Source organism: Andrena cerasifolii, chromosome 4 (assembly GCF_050908995.1).
Source record: "Andrena cerasifolii isolate SP2316 chromosome 4, iyAndCera1_principal, whole genome shotgun sequence".
Lineage (NCBI taxonomy): Eukaryota > Metazoa > Arthropoda > Insecta > Hymenoptera > Andrenidae > Andrena > Andrena cerasifolii.
In genome coordinates this window covers 8141858-8165527 of record NC_135121.1, presented here as the reverse complement: position 1 = coordinate 8165527, position 23670 = coordinate 8141858, and the positions used below count along the sequence as shown (strand labels likewise).

Genomic DNA, 23670 nt, shown 5'->3' with positions numbered 1-23670 from the left:
CCGGTCGACGCAGCCTCCTCCCGGTTCCAGAGAATCAGAGTCACGTTCAGTCAGTGGCCGACTCCCGACCGCGAAGGTGGTGCGCGTTTGTCGTTCCTTCGACTCTCATACCAGTGCCAAGAGGGGTTTTCCCGTTTCAGCGTCCGGCCCGGGGTCATCCTCAGTGAGAATGACGGCCACCAGGAGCACGTGGTTAGTGTAAAACATTATTTCGCTCATTCTATCCGGAAATATCAAGGAAACAAATTTTTGGAAGCTTCGCTTTGTAACTCTAACAATATAGGTGCCTGTTTTGTATATTTCATTTATTTTAATCTGCGTCGATCGTTTCTCGCCGTGTCTCTTCATTTTTATTTTTACATCGACCTCTTGATCGCATTTAAATTGTGCTTTACTAGCCCCCATCGAGGATTTCGGTTAGGCCTCCCATAGAGTAGCTGCTCGATGTTCTTTAATGACGAAACTGGTAAAATAACTCTAAAAATAGACGCCCGGCGCACTTTTATCGCCCTCATTACTTCGCTTATCCGACTGCGTTACGCCATATACGCGCGGCGTGTACAATTGTGTCATAATTACGAAGCCGCGGCTGTCGGGATTGCTTTTGCCTGCTTCTTTCGCCGGTCGTTTGACTTTCGTCGCGCTCCGCTAGTGGCGGTGCTTCTTTCAGTGGATTCGAAAAGATTCAGTTGCTCGGATGGTGTGAACTTCGCCTCCTAGAATCAAGCAACGTGATATGAAATTACTACTGTAGCGATAGTCCGCGATAGGAGTGAAGAAATTCGTATCAGGTTCACAGTATGCACATGCCTGAGTATGAACTCTAGAAACAGTAGGAATAGTATTATCTGCATTCGAATTACGTTAATTAATTACACATTATTCCGTCGTCTCCTCGGAATTCATTCCCCAAAGTGACCTAAAAACGTCACCTTCACTTTTGGAGTAGATGTAATACTCCAAAGAAGCATTCTTCGAATTCTCTGATTCAAGCGGCATAATTCTAAGAAACCCAGGAAGCCAGAGCATTGTCGTTTAAGGGACGTCGGTATCAACGAATTAGAAGCAATTCTTCCCCCACAGTTTTCCGTTAAACGAGCCACGAATTAGAGGTGGCAAAGTAGGTTCACGTGTTTCCGCCGTCTGAAATTTAATCGAACGGCGCCGAGCCCGTTTCGGGACCTCCCCGTGTGAAAATTCACAGAAAAATCCCGGCGGTCCCTGCGGCTCTCGGATTTTTACGATCCTTCTGACACACAATTCGCATGTGCCGCGAGAGAGGGTGGACCCTCTGGCGAGTTTCTCGAGGCTGCTCGGACCACGAAGGAGACATGTGTGCGCTTCTCTCCCCCAAGCTGCGCGCTCGTCATTTGTCAAAACACTCGGGCCTGTTCCTCGTGTTGCGTCATGTGCCCGCCGCGGCCGATTCTTTTTCTCAACGCAAAATCCCTCGTCGCTTCTAATTAAACGACGAGACCGCGAGCTGGAGCCATTGGTCCTTAGATACGATGAAAAAACACCCGCCCATCGCTTTCCCTTTCGCGTTTCGTGAATCATTCTTACATCGGCCGAAACTCCTGTCACAGCCTTACGAAACCGTCACAGAAATCTTCTATTTGCGCTTTTTCCTCGTATCGAAGGCCGTGGGCGACGGGCGGTTAAGTAGAAACCGAACTTCCGTATACCCTGCAGAGGAAATCGCGCTGCTTCGAAGCGGAATTTGTATCCTCTCTTTCCTCGAGCGTGATGTTTCCCGAGAAACTTCAGAAATCTGACCACTTGACCCGTTCTTTCCCGGTACGAGTTCTCCATTGATACACGTATCGCGAAAGTAAAAGTTCTGGAGCGTACTCGTGCCTCGAGCATGATAAGCCCCTTACCAGGACTGATTAAATATCTATTTTTGGTCGTGTCAATTGACTTCACTCTGCGACGATTTCTTAAAATCTTCTCGCACAACGTAAACAATAATTTATTCCGAACCTACCGGTGGACGTAGCGACTGGGAAGGGTCACATAGGTAGAAGAATCGCACTGCCCCTGGAATCTGCTGAAAATTTATTCAAAAAGATGCACGCCGATCTTCCAACAGCCGCCAACGCGGCGCGCAATCACGTGAATTGTTTAAATGAATTTTCGTCGGGGGGAAAACGATTATCGTGCTTAGAACGTATTATCGGCAGAATCCCTGGGTTGTAATTGAGAACCGGCAATATCTGGCCACCGATAATAATCGTTTAATTGGGGAAGGGGAGTCGTAATTTCAGGAGCGGGCCGAATAGAATCACGAAATCGCGCGACAGGTTTTCATCCGATTTACGGTTATAACAGTACTCCACCTGCGGTTTATAAAGGGTTATTGTAGCGAGCTTTCGGATAGCCATTCCTCGCGGCCGTCTGGCTGGCAGGACAATGGCTTATGCTAATTCCTGCCCCTCTATGTAGATGTCGTCCTTCCGACTAGTGTACACCACCGGCTACGCGTGTAATGCGTCAGATTTTAAATTCAGACCGGGTCGCGCTTGCGGCGAGCACGCGAGATTAACCGTCGAGCTTGCGGACAACGCGCCAGAAAGGGGGATAAAAAAAAAAAAGAAACGGGGAAAGAAGGAAGGGCGCGACAGGAGATGCGATTAATTCCACGTGCCTTATCGTGTGAGCGGCTGGAAAGTGGATCCGTGGGGCTTCACTAGGCTCGCTCGAATCGCCGGTGGATGTTGCTTCGGCTCACTGTATTGTTCAGCGATACGGTAACTGGCGATAGAAGGATTACGACGATAAGTCGAATCATTCGAGCCACGATGTCTTGTGCCCTTTCGCGTTTAAACAGAGGATCCATTAAGGGCGGATGAACGACTGTGCAACCGTAGGTTCACTGAAACATTAGGCAGCGTCTTGAAAGATTCTTGACTCAGGATGGGACCATGCAGCGGTTTCCGCTGTACTTAACACTTTGCACCTTTCATCGTCGATATTTTATCGTAAATACTCCATCTTAACGTGGATGCGCTTGCATTCGAGTATCAAGCGATAGATTGAACGCAAACGAGGACGAGCAGGTCTGAGAGAGCCCCTTGATAACCGAACCGCTTCGGAGCCACTTAAAACGATTAGCCGAGGCCGCGCTTCCATTGGAAGAAGCGTGTCTGCCAAGGTTAATCGCCCCTCAAACCGACAGAGACCTCCACAGTTCCGCTTCCTGCTGGATCCCACGCGGAGCGACGATTTCTTTCCTCGCGTACAGGGTGTCCGGGAGAGGGTTGAACGTCCATTGAAATAAATAACGTCCGCTCCTTGCGGAACGAATGTACGCCCGCGAATACGCGTCGACCACCGGAATTCCCATGTTGGGAAGAGAGCTCTTCGAGGCAACCGGTCTCGCACGCCGCCGCTGACAATCCCGTGTTTCGTGGGTTATTTCGGCTCCCCCCGGGCGAAGGCTGTTATTTCGGTTCCATAAGTTAATACGCGATGGAGCAGCCCCTGCGCGGCTTCGTTCTGCGCGTTACTCCCGAAACGCTCGAAAGTATTGTGGTTTATTTATCGTTGCCCGGCTGTTTGCTGCGGCGAGCTTTCCGCGTGCGGCGAGCTTGGCTAGAGAGGCACAGCGCCGGTATCGAAATAGTAGCGAAACGCTTTGGTCCAGAGTCGAGGAGAATAAAGTCGGTTTTTATATGGATGAAGCCCCTTTTGAGAAGGCGGGCTTTCACAAGAGAACCGTGAAGCTGCTGCGAGATGTAACGGTTGCAGTTTCAACGGCACAAACTGCTAACTGATTGAGAACCGTTTTCAAAGTGTAGGGGATTAGCGGGAATTAATAACAGGGACTGCGTGTTTCTTTGATGCAGCCGACTAAACGTCCCTTCAGCGGTCACGTGTGCACTGCCTTTAATTGCCACCTATATTCTGCGTGCATTGTACGCGAAACGAGCGTGAAGTGCATTACCATAATTCATCTTGCCTCGTAAACTCTTGATGGAATGACTAGACAGTTGCGAGGGTCGACGAAAGTATGCAAGGGTGGTGGCTCGATTAATGCTACCGAGAAATTTATGAAAATTGATAAAGAGTTCACAGTAGCACTTGCTGCAGGCGCATATCACGTATGAAATTACAAGCTCGCAGCTTCCAAGCTCTTATCGGATGCTGTTAACTGAGACGTCGATGAATTAATGACTCACCGAATCTATTCTCTCGCATAACCAAATCGAGGATACATATTTATCCCCGCGCAGAAGAGCTTCTCGAAGCCTAATCCAATCAGGGGATGCATCGAAGGGTGACCGAATTCGTGAGAGGGCGAGAGGCGCGAGCGACAAAGCGCAGTTTCGTGAATTAAGTAACACGCGTTTCGGTAGTTCGAGCCCGAACTTCCGCTGTTCACGGAACAACTCCGATATCTCTGCGGGTCGGGCGTGGCCCAGGGGTCGGGTTCTTCCTGAATAATTCGGAAGGCCAGGTCAACGGTGGACGGTAAACTTTCGGCCGCCTCTCTCACATGTGCGCTACGGTGTCCTCGCCCGAAGAAGAGAAAGGTCAGCCGAAAAGGGCTCGAGCGCGTTAGTTTCCGGACTTTCCAGGACACGACCTTTCCAGGCGTCGTCGGAAAGGGCCGCCGAGTGACTCTAAATTTCGGCGCCCTGGGAATACCGTCGTCTCGCCTCTGGAGCCCCGCGACCGCGCACTGGCTGGGATTAATAAACGATCGCCAGTGAGAATTCAATCGACGAAATTGTTCTGCGTAAACGGCAGCTGCATTTTTCAACCATGATTTGGATAAACAGATGGACCTAGTACGAGCAGGATCGAATATTCGAAATGATAATCCCACACTGTCTTCTACCATATTCTTCGTGACCTTCTCCTGAGTCCTAGGTAATTCTAGATCTCTCGTTGATATATCCTCGTGACGCGATAAATATTGGTAACCCTCCAGGGTTAATGTATCGAATCACTCGATGATCAATACTCGTTGAGGTAACGTTTCGACAATCTGCCTCGATCGTTTGCCTACGCAATTTGCGGAACAGGGAATCGCTGTGCTTTCATGCACAACGCTCACTGTTTTTCCCTCGAAATTGTTGGCCGTTACGCGGCGAATTAATTTGCATGGTTTTGTTATGCTGTGAACCAAGCTTTCCAACGCTTTGAGAATGTCTGATAGAAATTCACAGACAGATTCGGTGGAGTTGGGATGCCAGAATTGCACCGCACCCCGCGCTATTCTTTCCAGAAGGTGAATTAGATTTAGGTAGGAGCTTAGAGTAAATAAATTGGGGACGCACGTATCCGTCCATGAAAAATACATACAAGAGGGTGCGTCCAGCAGGATCTGTGTTACTGTTCCACGTGGAATAATACCAGGCCTTGGTTGCATCCTCGAATTCTCAAAGGCAGTAGCCGGGCAGTCAATTCTTGTCAGTGGCAATAGGTACCCCGAGTAAGATTCCATTATTTATGAACTCGATGGACCGAGCTCCATTATTTATAGAACTGGATTGATATGGGTTGTGGGAAAACGGGATTGCCCTGTGGTATTTTAGCGTGCCCTTGAATGTTTACGGAGACGCCTGTAACATTAATCCTGTGGATGTATCAATTCTGGAAAGAACGAACTTCGGGGGTATGTACAATTTACTGGAGAACTTGAGGAATCTGACGGAAATTAATCTAGGAGTTTCAAACACTATTCTCCAATGGAATTTTATTTAATACTCCCCTAGCGTACAGTCTAACAACAACTCGTATACATGAAAAGCAGAAATGCCAATAGCTCTTTCCATCCTCCTTCATTGAGTCCGTTTCCACCTGGAAGATCTGTGGATCGCGAGAATGATTAGTTTTCGTTGACACTTCTCGATAAATGTCCACGGTGTACCGTCGCGATTACTATAATTTCGGGACTGCGAGGTTGCTCGTTAGCTCGCAGTGCATTTTAATATTTCAATTCAGACTGGACTAGCAGGAAGGCTGGGGAGAAACAATGTCGTAATAGAATGTTCGAATCACAACTAACGAGTAATATCCTGTCCCCAATTCCTTCGAACAATGGCTCTTTCGATTGCGCTCGTCTGGTTCTTGCCCCCTTGTCAAGGGTTGCGGCATCGCTCGCTTCTTTTTTCTTCTCCACCTCTCTTGCTCGTCGACCTTCCATTCGATTCCGTGCGTTCGCACGTTCGCGAGACAGGTCGTAGAGCTGGCGGCAACTGGTTCGTGTCTTTCGGGGGATGTCGTCTGGAAAAGTTCGAGGCTGACTTCACGCGTAAATATTTTGTCTGGTTTATACGAAGTGACGTGAAGCCGATAAGGCGGAGCGGAGGAGGATGGCAACGGTGCGAGGGTGCCCTTTCTGTCTCGTTAGGTCTCCACTTGTGGGAGCTTTCGCTGTTGGATCAGAAGTTTATGGGCACGATAGTGCGAACCTTGGTCGCAGGGTCCTTTGAAACTTGAGATCCCGAGGCTGTGACTTAATTTTTCAAGAGGAGACATTGGGTGTTCTGTAAGGAAAGGTTTGTCAGTGGGTAATGCGTTTCTACACCTCCCCACCTCCTTCACGACGGGGAATTGTTTTTTTTAAACTGCAGGGCTGGTCAGCTTCTAGCCCTCCGTTCTTTCAATGTCAAACCTGAAGAGGGCGGTAATTAATTCCTGGAACATTTGACCGGATGATCGTTGAAAGTAATTGCATCATTCTCCATGGGTAACGGAGTCAATGTACTCGCGAATGTGCGCCGTTTAATTCGCAATGTTGATTAAAATCTCTTGCGGTGTTTATAGCAATTGACATTAGACAGTGGCCAACGTAGCACGCTAAACAAAGCGATCGATCGAACTTCGAATATTCCTATGTTTCTGAACGTGTAGAACACTCCCCGCTTGAAATGGTCAAACTGCATATACGACGCGAGTGATCACAGCTGGTGAGGATTTTCCATCCTCACATGTGCCAGCGAGATGTTTCTCGTCATCCATCCCCCACGTCCGTTTCTGCGTTAGAATTCTCTGCTCAAAGAGCATCGGTGCGACTACAATGAATCCGAGGCCTCAACGGTGGTCGACTGTGGGATGTCTCGTCGAACCCTTAGGCCCACGCGTGCTCAATATCAGCAACACCACAAAACTGCAATACGTATGTACGCGCATCGTTGCCGCCGTTACCAACACATGATTCGCCGTTGCATTGTTTGATCATGGTAATTACGGGGCTCGCAAAATGCTCGGCAAAGGGGGGGCAAGGGAGGAAAGGTCCGACGTGCATAATAGTCCCTCTGCAACCTTCTCTGCATACACACCGTGATCCTTCAGCTGGAAGGATGGTGATGCTTCCAGGAAGGGTAAACAGTGCATACTATTTAGATTTGCACGAGAGGTTCGATGAAATACGACGACAAGGCTGCAACCCTTCGGCCCTCCAACCTCGAGTTTCGAGAGGGATCGTGAACAGTATTGATCTGGAAGGCACTGGATCCGTTTCGTGGAAACGTGACGAAGCGTCAGCCCCGTAGATTTGTTTTAAAGAAATATCAGCGATACCGTGAAAACTCGGGGAGAGTTTAGATTTGGGATGAGCCTCGGTTGCAGGCGATCGATACAGTGGGAAGGAGAGGGAGAAAGGAACGCGAGGAGCGTCGTTGGATGAGCACTCTTGGGTCTTCGTTTATCGAGGGACCACGGCTCTACCGATCACGAACACCCAGATGACCGTGGAGAATTACACTCTACGTGTTCCACTGGCGGCAAGCAAAAAATCCACCGTGCCTTGTGCCGGCCACCGCGGTGGGCAGGGAGGTTTACGATCGCTTCTGATGCTCGCCGCCGTTGTTGCATTAAATATGATTCACGTGGCGACCGACCACGACTGGTGGTGGCGAGGCAGACAGTCTGTCTGCGAGCTCGGCGCATCCACGTTGCTGGTATTCCAATTACCATTAGGCAGAAACGAGACTTTTTTTCTCAGGATTGGAATTTGGAAGACGGTCTTTTTCGCCGAACGAAGCTTGCAGATTATTTCTTTCCTTCCATATAACGAGAGTCGTTTATTGTATATTATGATCTGTCCTCCCAGGCATTTGAATAGTTTCCGTAGAAGGAACTCTTTCCAATATACCCACAAATTTCGAAGACGATCGCGTCAGATCTTAACCCTTAAACCATTCAGAGTATTCTATGAGCACATTTGTTACTACTCAAGGCATTACGGTCCTTAATGGGGGTGACAATCTTGACTCTCAGCTAATAGCCGAGTTGAATTTCTCACGGATTTGATCTTTAGAACACCTTCTGCTCCGTACAACTGCTAAGGAGGAATTGCCAGTCAAACGCATTAGTGACTCATGGCTAACAGTCGACCGATCATCCGGCACATCAGCTCCTCGGTAAACCCCTGAAGCGCGTGTCACGATGATCACGACCAACCGCGATAATCTGCCAAGCCATTCCCGTCACATCCTCCGATGTTTGCTAATTTCGTTGGACGTGTCGTGATGCGCGTACCGTGTGCCTATCAGCGCGGCATTCCTCCGGGGGGTTTCATCCCCATTTCGGGAGGGGCGGAGGGGCGGGGGTGGTGACCCTGCGATCCCCAGCAGGGACCTGTTGCTTCTAGCCGGAGTTCTTCTCGGTTCCGCTTTAAATCGACCGTCGGGGGCCGCCCGTCTCGCTCGTCCCAACGCCCGCGTCCTCGTCCATCCACCGCTGGCGCTGCTCTCTTTCCCGCTCTTACAGGGTTCTTTCTTCCGCCAGGCGGCTCGTACCGCGTCTTTTTCCCTCTTTCCGGCAACGATAGAACGCCCTTCGTCTGCGACGACGCGACCAGGCTCCTCATGTTCTCCTGGTAGCGCGGAGGCCTGTCTCGTCGCACTCTGTTGCTCCGTTCGCTCTTCCTGTCCTCGTCGCACGGTCGCCGACGCCTATGCCGCTTTCTCGTCGATCCTCTTTGCCTCGTCCCGACGGCGGTGCGCCTCTCTGTCGTGCGGAGGCGTGCGACACAGCGACGAGAAAAGCGCGGCAGCTTCCTCTTTCTCGGCTCCTCGCCACACTTTCCCCGTTCTTCCCGCGACGCGTCGACGCTCTGGCGTCGCGGCGGCCGAAACGCGCTCGCGTCGTCTGCCTCCTCCACCGACTACTGCTGCCTTGATCCGACGTTCCTGCCCGTAGAAGAGCGCGGTCCGAGGAAACCTTCCCTTTCTTTCCCCTGCGCGATGCCACGGCTGATCCGGGAAGTCGAGGGATTCAGAAATGGGAAACAGCGTTGACTGCCGGTGTTCTCTGTTCATATTGCTCCTTATTTTTCAGTAAGAGATACAAATCTGACCTCGAATTTAGTGATCGCGACGAACGCCTGGCGACAGCTTCCCTTAACGATCGCCATGGATCCAGGTGCGCAGATTTATCCCTGACACCGGTTTACACTCTGTACTGGCAAATCGAGAATTCACCTTCGCCATAAAAGCGCGTGCAGCTGCCATGGCCCATTGTCTCGAATCGCTTTTTCCATCATGGGCGCGGCGTGCGTCCCGTCAGTCATAACTGTCGCTCAAAAATTATTATCGTCGCCGGACAACGAGGCGGGGGTCGAGCGCTTCGAGCGTCGAGACGCGTCTGCGTGACGGATAACGAGCGTCGAATGTGCCGAGACGCGCGGATTTTATTTTTTCTCTCTCTCTCTCTCTCTTTTTCTCCTGTTCCCTTTTTATCGTCGCGAACCAGCCCGCTCGCGCACTAATAACAGAGCAGACAGTTTGGAGCGATTTGCGGCACCGCGCGGGCGATGTTCTTCTCGTTTTGCGGTCGAAAAACCGCAGGACACCCAGTGCTCGAACGGAACTCGAAGCCCTGAGCGGTCGCAGATTCGACGGATCACGTTGAAACGATTTTCGCCGCCCTAGGTGATCAGTTTTTCGAGGACGTAATGAGATTTCTGAAGATTTTAGAAATTAGTGCGGTTTGGGTGTAAAACATATTTCCTCTGACGAGAGGATCCATTTCGAGGATTGCAATAAAATTCTGATCAAATTTCGAGAACTCTGTGAGATTTTGTGAATTCAAGAACTAAACGGATATAATAGTTGAGCAAGTTCGAAGGAGGGGTTGCGAATTCTGTACACTAGTGAAAAATGGTTGAAAACTTCGAAAAGAAAAAGGTACGGCGCCCTGGTCCACGCTATACGAATGGTACTCGTCGTTCTCTTCAAAGGCAGCACTCATTACGCGGAACTTCCGGTGCATAGATCGCAATTGCAGCAGCGGCGCAGTCTCTAACGTTGTAAGATGAGAACGCAGCAGACTGGAACTTCCATCCTCGAACATGGCACCGCTCTCCTCAAGCTTCGAATCAAATTGTTGTCGCTTGAAGGGGTCCGTGCAATGTGGCGATTTAGCCGAACATCCTTCAATTATTTCTTTTTAAACGGTTTTATTCAGTTTCGATCCTCTGTTTGTTTCTAGTGCGTTTGTTTAATGTATGCATGGTTCAAATCTGGCAACTCAAATTTAATCCACCTGCAACCATTCAATTGTCTTGATACTTTGCAGGCGTGCGTAGTTTGGATGACAGTATAATATTTATAAAAAAAATTAAACTGTGACGGTGAAAAAATTACCCAGTCATCAATAAATATAAGACACAACCACAAATCTAAACGACTTGAAATCAGCCACTCGCGTTCTTTACGAAAACGACAAAAAGAACTGAAACTTTGCAAGCGTTCGTAGTATATCACTATCGAAATTGTTGTACAAGAAAAGAATTATTGTTTAGTGACTTTAACACTACAGTGTTTAAGCGAACTGTTAAACAGTATACAGCATTAAAAGATATTTATAAAGAAGTCGGAGCTGTGAAATGTAAATCCACAAACACTAAAAACTAGAAAATAAAAAATATATAAACAACATTTATGTTATACGATTTTATTAAAAATGCACTAAAAATTAAAATATAATTATTTTCCTGTACTACAATTTCGATGGTGTTTTTTTTCACTTTAAATAAAATCGTGGGGCATGATATTTCCTAACAAGATATCAATCACTTTAATACCGAAGCAAACGTCGTAATGAATTTGTTGTGAGAAAGTTTTCATTTGCATTAATGAAACAAAATAATTTAATTACAGGATACAGATTGTAATGAGATATAAAATTGATAAACTGTAGTTGATGATGTGCCACTTGCCAACCGACGCTTCAACTTCTGATTGCACATGGTGCCCCACAATTTTATTTAAAGTGCAAACAACACCATCGAAATTGTAGTACAAGAAAAGAATTATTTTTTAGTTTTTAGTGCATTTTTAATAAAACCGTTCAACATAAATTTTTCTTTTTATATATATTTTTTTACCAATAAGCTATCGTCTTTGTTGAGCGAAAAAGCGGATTTTTTTTAAGTAAATGCGTCAATTCAATTCGAGAATCATTGGCAGATGATAATTCCAAATTCGTTGAGTGCCGGTTTCTGTGTTTCATTTTTAAAGAACGTGGCTCATAGGGTGGTGACAGAGATTAATCAATCTTTGAAACGTTGCATTACATTTGCAAAAGATGTTAATAATTGATCCATACGACATAGAGGAAGAACTTACCTCACACAGTCGTACTCATCGTCTATTTTAATTCATTCAATTCATTGCTCTCCTCAATCGACATAACTGCTTGAGAAGGGGGGGGGGGGCTAGTATTTACCCCAGGAAAAATCGATTAGAATGCATATGCATAATATCCATCTCACTGCTTCGATTTAATGAACCAGAATTTTACTCTCGAAATACCCGTTCCTTTTCATTACACAGTAAGTTCGCTACACACCACAGTAAAGAGTAGCAGTTCAATAATTCGTCGTCGATATCGCTATTATAATTATACTCCTGATTATTTATTTTCCTTACTGCTGGCCCAATATATCAACATTGACGTAACTTAGGTATCTATAGTATTAGAAATCATCTTTACGTGTGACGTTCGGAGAACGAGGCTCCTTCGCTTCATCTCTGTCCAGGCAGAGAGCTTCGAAGAAGTTGATTTTAATGTAGTACAATGTAGCAATCAATTGTACTGGACAATATAGGGTGATAAACGAGACGGTATTTGTGGAACCGAAGGACGTCTCCGTTTTGAAAAACGATTTATCCCCCTCGCGATCGAGATATTCATCCTCGAGAGAGTGCAGGCGATGATCCGTAAGCTGATGGTATGACGAAGTCGTTCTCAGTGGTTCTCGGCGATGGAGTTCATCGAGAAACTACGAATCTTTTCCTAAAACTGGCTCTGTTGTACATCGGAGACCAAACAGTCAGCATGCAAATGCTTCTTCATTACTTGACTGATTGCTCCGCGACAGAGAACAAAAAATCAATAATTCACCAAACAGTACCTGAACGACTACAAACATTCCATCCTCGTTTTAAGAAATTTTTCGTTCAGCTCCGTGTACAAATATCAATCCCTGCCCTTCCTCGTTGCTTTAGAAAGTTAAACACTCCGCAAATACTTGGCGTGATTGGCCTGTCGCAAATGCCATCGATCCATTAATCCAATTAAACATTTAATTCCTGAGATGCCGCGTCGCGAGTCTCCGATAGTTACCCCGGAAATATTCAGTCAAGCTCTCGAAGCCCGTGGTGGCCGAGTGCCGGTGGCCTTTCAAAGGTGGCAATCGAGATCTCGATTTTGTACCTCAGAAGCCCCGGGATGTAGGACAGTAGGACCTGTTTGTCGAAAGAATTCTAAAGACCCCATTATAATAATCCCCCACGTGCCCACGGCGCATCCCCCTCTCGAAACCCTCCCTCGCACACAGCGGCCGCCGACTGCGTTTATACCGGGTGATCGTGCTCGAACAAATTCCTCAGCACCAGACACTGCCGGCTTTTTAGCTGCCGCAGCTTCACAGGGGATTATAGATCGCGTGGCTCTGTTTGAATACGGAGAGAGCGTAAGGCTGTTAGGCTGTGTCTAAATTTAGTGCTAGAATACGGACGTGTTGAACGTTTATTCAACGCATAGATTTCCTTCGGCTGGTAAGTCTTCTTGCTTCGTCGACGAATAATTTCAACGAACTCTTCTAATCTCCGCTCTCTTTGAAATCTCCAAGTTTCTAATTCTCCGGGTTTATTGGTACAGTGATTTGGTGACTCGGAGAAATTAAACACATACCTGCAAAATAGCTGGGATAAATATCGTGCGGACTAACTTTCACTTCCTTGCAGCGCGTAGAATTATTGAGTACCCGGTTGCATAATTCTATTAGCAAACTTCCAGTGAAATTTGATACACATATATGGTAAGCAAGGTCCCTGAAAGAAGGTCCTGACGCCAGTCAAAAATCGTTCGAATTCGCGGCCGTGGTCCTTGAGTTCTTGCTCAAACCTGTCCTTGACCACCCTTCCAGTTTCCGTCCACACGAAACTTGGCACAGAGAGGGACTTGCTCGCTCCGAGTATACCAAAGGTGCCATTACAATGATCCCTCACGTGCCTGAGGCGAGCACCTTCCGCACGAAATCTCCCGCCCTATTGTGGTCTTGTTCAAACGAATGCTACCGAGCACTCGACCGACGACTTCTTTAAACCACCCTCGCCTGCATTATGACGCGACGCACTCGCACGGCTATATCCTTTCGAACAAAGCCGAGAATCCTTTGCGCATTCCTCGAATAACTGGGCAGCGGGCCCTCGTTTACGACACACCGGCCACCCGATACACGTCTCGCGTGCTCTCACGGTGCTTTTCATCGGAGTCTGGCGAGGTTTTCAACGATCGCTGGTTTGGAGTAGTCCAAGCATTGGTTGCACGCTAGATTGCAAGTGTTTTGAGCTAGCAAACTGAGATTCTGGAGCAGCCTCTAGCTGAATGCTTAGATTTTACTTGTGGTTTTGGAGCAGCCAGTATTTAATTCTTCGAGTAACTCAAGTTGAGGTATCGAGCACCTGACGTTGAGCTTTTTTGCAGCTTCCATCGACAACTATCTTGCATTATCCACGTATCGTATAAGTCGCGGAATTTAGGGGTGGATATTCCGGGGAAGGGTAGATTTCGAAGATGAAGAATTGGAAGGAGGATATCGAGCTTCATCGACCGCCTCGTTTTCCTCGGGCTTGACTGAGAACCCACGAAACTGTTCACCGTGACAGAGCACAGTGCATGTTTCTCGACGACTGCCCTATTCGTACGTGTCTCTATACCGCGTTGATATACTTTGGATCGAGTGGAGGATTACGGGCGTCCCGCGGACGATCGATACCGTCTCAGAGGGTTGAATCGACTGGAAATGGAAACGCGTAGGTGTAGCGGACGATTTCAACCAGTGCCCAGGATCATCCAGAGATTTTATCTATACGACACTGTGCTCGCTGGCAAGTGACTCTATCGCGAGCTCTCGTCGCGCGGTGAACGTGTTTCCATGGTAGGTGGACACGCGAGGGAATGACAAAAATATTACGACTAGCACGTCGAATGAAACGAAATTTATTCCACTTCGTCTCGGGCAACTTATGACCATGCAGAGCTTCGAAAGCAACATCCAATATATAACAGAATATTTCGCTCTTGCAACATCTTCGACTCATATACATGACCAACCATAATATCCTCGTTTCCTTCATTCCGAAGGATACAAAGTGGCCAATACCACCTCGGAAAGAACTGTTTAGATCCCGTTCTGACGAGCCGATAGTTCCGAACATTCCGTCGTCCCAAAGTGGAGGATGAAAAACAAAGACACACGAAAAGAAAATTAAGAGGAACTAGAGTTACGAGAGGCTTATTATCAGGCAACAGATCGCCGATCGAGCGCGAATGCACGCGCGGGGTTCCAACTTCCAGCAACGAGCATCGAATCCTCGCGCTGATTGCGCCCAGATTCCAGGCCCGATTGCGCTCTAATCTGTAATAGAATCTACCGGGTTTCGCACGCAAGCGAGCCGATCAGATACAGCGGCGGACGGGCGGGAATGTCGCGGAACCGAGCGTTTATTGGCGGAATATCCGGGCCGGAACCGTGGCTCGCGGTTTTCGCTCTGACGATAATTCGAATTCCCGAATTTTACGAGACCGTTGACGCGCCGGGGTCCACTCCACCCTTCCGAAAATCCACGACCGACTCGTTATTTACACCGGCAATCGCCTCGTTGTCTGACACCATCGCGTGCATCTCATGGGGAACGTTGCCATTGATTCGAACGTTTACCACCACTCTTTGCTTCATAACCTGCGCGTTCCTTCTTCAAATATTCACCTTCTGTCCGACTTATTTGCTTGGTTATACGTGCTAATATTCCCCTAAGTGACCCTTGAACTCACTGCCTTTTCATTACAAACTACCCTTACGTGTTAATAATTATACCATCGCGAGGACATTTGCTTGAACTATATGTACTCCTCTATGCCACCCCCTCGCCGTCCTTCAACCTCCCGCGGACAAATGCTAAGGCTGCCCATTCTCCACGGTCTCCAAGCACCTCGGAGACCCGTTGCCCTTTTACCGCAAGCTCCCCCAATTATATGTCACCGTCATACATCTATTGTCGCTTAGAGGACGACAGCATCGACCTATATTCCTCATGATTCCCCGGAGTATCGCGATAGGTCGCATTCACGAGCGCCTCTGCAAAGGCCGCGACGCGCGAGCCCTCGTTATCCCTTTTTTTCCCTTCTTCTTCAACGACTACCGGTGCCTGAAGACAAGTCCTTGTATACACAGTGCGTTAGCGACGACGCGTTGGAGCACACACTTCCGCCATAACCTCCTTAGACAAAGCGGCCTCGTTGCACCTGCGACGCGCGAAAGTCCGAGTTTCACGGGACCATTTGCATTTCACGCGAGCCTACAAGGTGTCCAGGACTCATTCTCGCCGTTGGTAATAATTGCACCGTCGCTAATCACGGGCTCCGCGCCGTCGTCGTCGTCCGGGCGTTATTAAATGAAATTTACGGGCGAGGGGGTGGCTTGCATCGCTGTCGGTAACTGGAATTAATCCGCCGCCACGACGGGCGCGCCCGAAAATCCGCGCCCGGAAACTTTTCCAGCCGGGCACCTAGGGATTATCCTGTTATGTACAGGGACGGGTTATACTAATTCGAATAATGCCTCGCCTAAGATCCTTTCCTCGAAGACAACTCGGTTCTTCAGTTGGAATTCGAGTAGTGTTGGCTAGAACCGTGATTTGTGAATCACGAGTGATCAGATCACGTTCGTTCCCAATCACGGTGATTTTTCACAGTGATTTTCGTGATCGCTTCTGATTGGTGGAGAGCATAACTGCTCTTTGCACGCGCCACATAATCCCTATTTCTAATTTCTCTTGAAATATTCTGAAGTCCTCACTGTTCTTATAGAGTCTCAGTTGTATATTTTGAACCAATGTAATCGTTCTTGATCTATTTAAATTAACGAATATTTCTTCACTTTAGTTAGAAAGTATAGTGTATATGTGAATACTTTAGCCAATCAAATCAGTGCGTGCACACATTGACTATTTATGAATGTATACACTAAGTATTTAGTCGCTGAATTAGCACGCTTTGACCGTAACACAAGCTTTATTGAAGTATTTTATAAAAAAATAATTCAATCAAGATCAAGAATTACGATCACAGTAAACAATCCACTCGAGTTAAAAAAATCACGATCACGGTCGTGATTTAACTTCATTCACGACCGTGATCGTGATTCTGCGATCACTGCGATAAATCACTGTTAGTGATTTTGCACTCCATCTCTAAATTCGAGACATCTCCATCGCAGCAAGAGAATCGCGTACCCGATTCTTGCTATGGTGATTTACTTTCCATGTCCATGTTTCCTTTTTCACTGGACTTTCAACGTGGAAACGCTACTTTGCCAAGCGCAGAATGCCAGAGGAACTATTATGTCCGGTTCGTTTTGCAGGCGAGCTGCAGCCGGCGCGAGTTGCAGGCTGCAGCCGAGTGACGCGTGCGTTGGCATTGTCGACGATTCATCGTTCTTTCGATACCCCGTGCTGCCCCTCCGACTGGCATGAATGAAGCACCCTCTGAGACGCGGAGAGCTTTTTGACACTGGCAGAAAATATTTGCCCCGCGAGAGGGGAGGGTTTTCATCTATATAGCCGCCGAGGGGCAAACAAAGCAGTGCGCCCTCGCCGTGAATGAAAATCTTGCCGGGCGTTGTATCGTAAACGCGGAAGTCTCCCGCGGGGTCGTCGGCCCTCCACCCCCAACCGAGACAATGGGCGGCTTCTTCGTGAATGGTGCAATTCGTCAGGCTCGATGACATTATTGGTTTTTCTGCCAATATTTGCGCGGGATTTATGCCCCCCGCTTGCCAGCCTCGATCTCGCGTCGATTATACGCCGTCTTTCATCCTTCCCTTTCGTTTTCCGTGAGCTTTCTATCGAGGCGGGAGTCAGAAGCTGATCTGAACGTTGCCACTCGTACGCGATTCTTTTCTCAAACGCACGATGGTGAAACCAGGAGGATATCGTTAAGAGATTAAAATAAAAAGTCGTTCGGAGCGCTTCGCGCGCTGATTGGAAATTTATGACGGACCGGCGGAATGGGCTTCGCTCCGTCAACGCGTCGAGATTAATTAAATTCATTTCTAATTAATCCCTGCGCGTCTCCGCCCGTTAATTATTCTCCGAACCGGGCAAGATTTACGATCGAAATTTTCTTCGCCGCCTTTCTGGCCGACTGAAGAACAATCGCTGACCGAGTTTCCCAGGCTTTCTTCAATCTGTCGCCGGTGCAGCAGGTGCATTCTTCATGGAAGCCCATTTCGTCCGACACGTTCCACGATTATTTTGTCACGCTATCTTTCTACGTGATCCTGGTTGTTCCCTTGAAGCGAGCACACTCGCGGTGCTCGGGCCACCTCAGGTAGAAGACCCTTTCCCTTTCTATGCCTGCCCTACCTCCAAGAACGGTCTTACTGTTAGCTACAAATTAGTTCTCTCGTCAGTTCTGCGCAGCGCACAAATCCCAACGTACCGAAAGGCCGATGGTCGGCTAATTTTCTGGCAATTACGTGGCTTAGGTAGATCTTAGGGAAGATAAAATGAGCCTACGTCTGTGCACTCTAAGCACCCTGTGAATAAAGAGAGCCCTTTCTATGAGAAGTAGACATTATTCGTCAGGTAGCACTGAAAGATAGACTAATTTTTATTACACTAAACTCGATTCGACACATAAAATTAGGTGTCGTAAATTCGCCATCCCGAATAGCTGTGCCTATCGATAATTCTAATGGATATGGCATTTGAACTTCAATTCCGGGAACAATGATCAACGAACAGTTGTACGACTATTCAGCTTCGATGCACGGTGTAACCGCGGAAAAGAACTCCAGCGGTGAGTAGTGGGCAAACAAATCCGCCGCTGATGACTATTGATTTAGGATGAACGTCTGTGTATTCAGTGTTTTGCATTCAGCGACGTACCCAGTCTTCTTTAACCGTCTCGGAGACCGCCATAACGACGATTAAAAGGCAGTGCCATTTGCGGTAGGTTTCGCGACTCGGGAAAGCTTTCCGCGATGCTAAATTTCTAGGAAACTCGTATTCCAATCGACTACAACGTAGAAAATGAGCAAGCAGGCATCCCAAGAAGCTCGGTGCTTCTACATGCCCAGAGTAGAGCATCTGAAATTCTACTTGGCAAGGTGACGGTCAGGAATGATAGCGCAACTTTCACGGAAGCCCCCGTTCCTCCCGCTTACCGGCTACAGCTGATGCGCATCTAGCCGCAACGACATACACCTATCCAACTGGCTAATCACGGCCCTGGGCAGCCCTAATACCGGTCGTTCGAAGAAAATACCAGCGTAACGGTGTTCACAGATGATTAATTGGCCGGTTAAGTACGTACACGGTGGCCGGGGGCAAACGTCAGCCCGCATTTCGGTGAACGGGAGAATCCAAATGGCCGTGGCACGCGTGATTAATCTAATTGATGTGGCATCTCCTGTCTCGCGCCGCGCGAGACGCGGTACACGCGTGCTGCACAGCTGGACTCGACATTCGTGCATGAGTTGTCGCTCCACTGTCTTCATTAATTAGTGTTTTGCCACGGTCTAATGTGCCGAACAGACGCCCGTTGGCGCGGGGCATTTTCGCTGCCCTGATCACCGCCCGTTGCACATACTGGTCACGATTGCTCGGTGGCGCGAGTAGTAGCTGCCATCCCAGCCGGGGATCAGAGATTGTCACAGCCCCACTGCTTCGCTAGCAATTACAATTCGGTTCTGCCAGATCCTGGTAGAATCGCGAGGAATCCATCGATCCCCGGCTCTTGATTTAAGAGTGATCTTATTAACGACGCGCCGCAACGCCGCGCCGAGCGAAAAGAATTGCTTAAAAAAAAAAGAGACGGTAACTGAGCCGTAATGTTAGCAGCGCATCGCATCCCAAGGAAATTTTAATTAACGCGAGCGTCCTCGAACGCTCGGAAGTTCTCAGGCGGCGGCCACTCAAAGAGGTACGCTCCGCAAAACGGATCTTCATCTTAGGCCGCGTAATTGACTTATTCCCGACGAAAATTCCGGCGTCTGGCCGCGTCGCTACTGATTGTGCCACTTCATTACGAAACTCGCCACTCGAGAACACGTTTCGCACGAGGGAGCCGGGCAGAAAGAGGATCGACGGCGAATAAAGTGGTCGGTTCCTGCAGGAATCGCTCGTTAGCGGGAGAACTTGAGATTTTAACCGCGATCTTTTTGTCCTCGCGCATCGCCGGCTTTCGGGGAAGCGGCGCCGAGACTTTTGCGCGTTGGGGTGTGGTTTTTTGCCCCGAGAACGCGCTCCTCCACCGCTATTACAACCCTTTATTAACCCTTCTCGTTTCAGGAGGCGATCCTCTTCGTGGAGAGTTGATGGGTTATCTGCGTGTCCGCGGAAGAGTGGCTTCGGCTAATGTTAACAATAAATCCTTGCGTCCTCTTTTGCGCGAGCCCTCCCCCCAAACTGAGGTAGTTTTCCGTAGATGCGCTCGTACGAATCGCGTTTGCTTGGTCGCCTTGCAGCGAGACGAAACGTTCACCCTCTTCAGCGAGCCCTTTGGTGTCGGGAACAACTGGAAGTCGCGCGGAGAGAGATTCGACGAATAAGGTGGCTGCCTGGTGACTTTTCTTTGTCGAAACGTTGCCATGCCATGAGGGGATGGATTGGCAAGTAAAATCTGGCGTCCACAGTAAACGCAGAGACAAAATTTGTAGGAAAGGAGAAAGCAGGGTATTGAGGAATGGGAATAAATCCCTTTAATTGGCGTACAAGAGCTTAATTTCAAGAATGGACAAATTCGAAAGATTTAATCCTATTTATTTTGCGCATCCCTTCGACTGTTGTTTAAAATATCCTGTCGAGTGCAGCTGAGTCGACTGAGAATTGCTCAACGACGCAGAAAACATATTTCCGAGCGACACCCGCGGTTTGCAACGACCTAGTTCATACGCGCCCCCCCGAAGATCACGTTCTTCCATTCCATAGGAGATAAGCACCCATGAATAACATTTTTGTCTCCTCAACGAGCCGCTTCATGAAAATCCGGTCCCACGTTATCTTGCTATCGTTATCATAGACGGTAGTTTGCGGGTTACACGATAAAGGGTAACCTGCTCCTATGTTTAACCAAATGTTATGGGCGGAGGGCGCCGCTTCCGAAGACTATGATATTCCGTTTAGTGTGACACGCGGAGGATAGCTGGCGATTCCCTCGTCCCACGGTGTTCCTTCAGTTCCCACCTTGTTCCTCGATTAAAATAAAGTTCCGTGTATTTAGAATATTCTATATTCCACATATTCCGCACTCAAGACTGTGACGCAATCGCAATTTAATCCGCAATCTCCTAATCCAAGGAAGACAAAGCCTTCCATCTTGGTCCTGTCAATGAAAAATTGTATGCACACACGCACGCTTTAGGAATAAATCTCATCGTACCGTGAACTTCAGCGATATCAATAATCATCACCGTGTCACGGAGACTTCTCCGTTACCGCGGCGGCTTTCCTCTTCGGTCGCGTCCTAGCAGGCGATAAATTCTGATTTTCCCAGCAACGTTCGATTCTCCCCGCTGCAGCTGCGATAAACCGCCCCGCATTCGGCATTACTTAGTTTATAATGTCGCAACCGCGATTCGCGGACGGTCGAGATGAGTATCTATAGGCGTACGCAATTCCAGCGCCCAAAGACAATGGAGGACCCCGCGATGACATTGATGCATAGAGCGGGATAATCATCGACGAGTCGCGGGTATTCGGTGTATTCCGGGAACTGAAGGTATTCGGCGGAGTAGGCCAATGGAGAATACAGTCGCATGCATTTAGACACTTGTGAATAATTGATACCGCGCTCCGAATTAGCGGACAGCTGTGGGATATAAAATGTTAATTATGTATCATATGGCGTCGCCCTGGATGATGAGCTACGGTTCACAGACGGAATTTTAGTATCGCTAGAGGAAGTATTCATCCGTTAACTACTGTCTACTCTATACGACTGGAGTTTTTAATAGCGTATTAAAATATGCTCCCCTGTCCAGTCGGACACGCGAGTTTGCCATCAGAAGGATTCTTACTTCGTCAATTAACGATCAGCTGCTGCTTCGGTTAAAGGGTAATGACACTGTAGAGCTCGGAAAGGCAGCCTGATTTTGAGAAATTTTTTACGCGAGTACAGTGAATGGAATTCAAAATCTCTGTGAAGACCTTTATTGTACTTACCACGAAGTATGATCACAATTTTTTTTAAATTTTTTCAATACAAAATGGCGGCGCCACAGCTCAACAAAAGAAGCTTCTTCTGAAAAACAGTGTTTCGCGGCCGGAAAGTTTTCTCCTTCAATTTTTTACCTAGAACAGTAAACCGACAATTTTTTAGTTTTATATAAGATTATCTCGGGAAATACACGAGGAAATTAAAAAATACTGATTTTTGTAAGAATGGTGATTGAACAAAATACGGAACTGCCACAACCTCGAAATTGATGAAATTGTTTTGTTCAATTACGCACCATTTTTATAAAAATCAGTGTTTTTTAATTTCCTCGTGAATTTCCCGAGATAATCCTATATAAAACTAAAAAATTGTCGGTTTTTTTTTCTAGGTCAAAAATTGAAGGAGAAATCTTTCCATCCGCGGAACACTGTTTTTCAGAAGAAGCTTCTTTTGTTTAGCTGTGGCGCCACCATATTGTATTATAAAACTTAAAAAAAAATTGTGATCATACTTCAAGGTATGTACAATAAAGCCGTTCAAGCAGAATTTGTATTCCATTCACTATACTCGCATAGTGATCATCTCAAAATCAGGCTGCCTTTTCTGGCTTCACAGTGTCATTACCCCATAAAACCAGGGGTTGAAAACGGTTATGATTTCGGTTGTCGAACCAGTTATAAGAATCGAAATAATCTTGAAACAGTTACGAATGAAAAAGGTTTTGGTTCTATATTACATCAGTTCATTAACAGTTATATTATTAAATCGGTTATACAGTAAACTCTGGGAACCGACACCCACATTACTGTTATAAAATCGATATATAACTGTTATCGAACCGATGTAATATCGGTTCTGTAACAATTTCGGTTCCTTGTAACAGTTATTCAGAATATCAGTTCTTCATAAGTGTTTCAGTCAGAACCGATAACAATTTTATAACAATTTTCAGCAGTTATTTTCGGAAACGTTTTAACTCCTGATTAAAACTTGCTATCACATTATCCCCGGGTCCTGACTAATTGCACGCCGATCTCGTGTGAAGAACGGCCCAGTGCAACAGGAACCCGAGGAATACGTTTCTCGAAACCGTCATCTATCACGATCAGACCTCCATTCTCGTCCACTTATTTTCACACGCCGTGAAATCGCTGCTCCGATGACTTCTCCGATTATTCCGCGGCAGAAAATTTATTCACCATGTATGGAAAGGATACAGGTCGTCCCGAGACATTGCCTACTACCTTTACGTATCTACGGCCCGTATCGTTTTCCGTGTCGAACGTGTTGCTCGCCGCGGCCGATGGTGCATGACAGCTATCCCGCGGCACTTTCTACACGTTTATTAAACCGCTTCGGTGAAAGGAGTCGCGCGAAAGGCTTTTCAAACGTTTCCAAAGGTCGCCGTCGACGGCTAACGACTGCCACCGCGGCTGATTGAAATACCGAGAGGCCTGTAACGTTCGTTTAATTAATCTTAATTAACCGCGTCGAAAAGTTCCCGCCGACGCTGTTTACTTGCCCCGTGCACGTTCGTGTAACCATTAAACGGGTGGGCTAGACTTTCTACGAAATCTGTCTGTCTAACGCTCGCTCATTCTACTCGCGAAAACCGAACCCAGGGCGACAAACGTCGTTCACCTTAAAATACCGTGAAGTTCGTGTAACGAGACTTCTATAGAGGTATGGAGTATAGAGAATCGAAGGCAGATCAGATTTATTCCACGGGGCCGATTTCTAGGCGATCGCAAATCCGATAATTACAGTAGTCACGGCGAATACATGACTTGTGACCGTGCCAGGGTTCTGCAACGACGAATTCGCACACTGTACGATCGCGCTGTTATGCTAACGTTAATAACAAGTCGGTGCCTCGAACGGCGCTCGTTGCCCGCGGCGTCCTCCAGCACGCTGGAAAGGGTGGTTCCCCCGTTACGGGAATCCCGAAGATTAGAGGGGACGTAATTTCCAGGCTGACCCGAC

General features: G+C 47.7%; 1 protein-coding gene across 15 annotated transcripts in view; it reads left to right on the top strand.

Moving 5' to 3' along the window:
• Ppn (proteoglycan-like sulfated glycoprotein papilin) overlaps window positions 1-23670 on the top strand; it is a 112576-nt gene that overhangs the window by 2099 nt on the left and 86807 nt on the right. For 14 of the 15 annotated variants that reach the window (XM_076811442.1, XM_076811434.1, XM_076811445.1 and 11 more), the window contains exon 1: window positions 64-192. The exons of the other annotated variant lie outside the window; for it this stretch is intronic. In XM_076811442.1, coding sequence (XP_076667557.1) covers window positions 170-192 — 23 coding nt within the window. In that variant the 5' untranslated portion in view covers window positions 64-169. Of the gene's footprint in view, window positions 1-63; window positions 193-23670 lie in introns of those variants that run through there. 15 annotated transcript variants of the gene reach the window in all.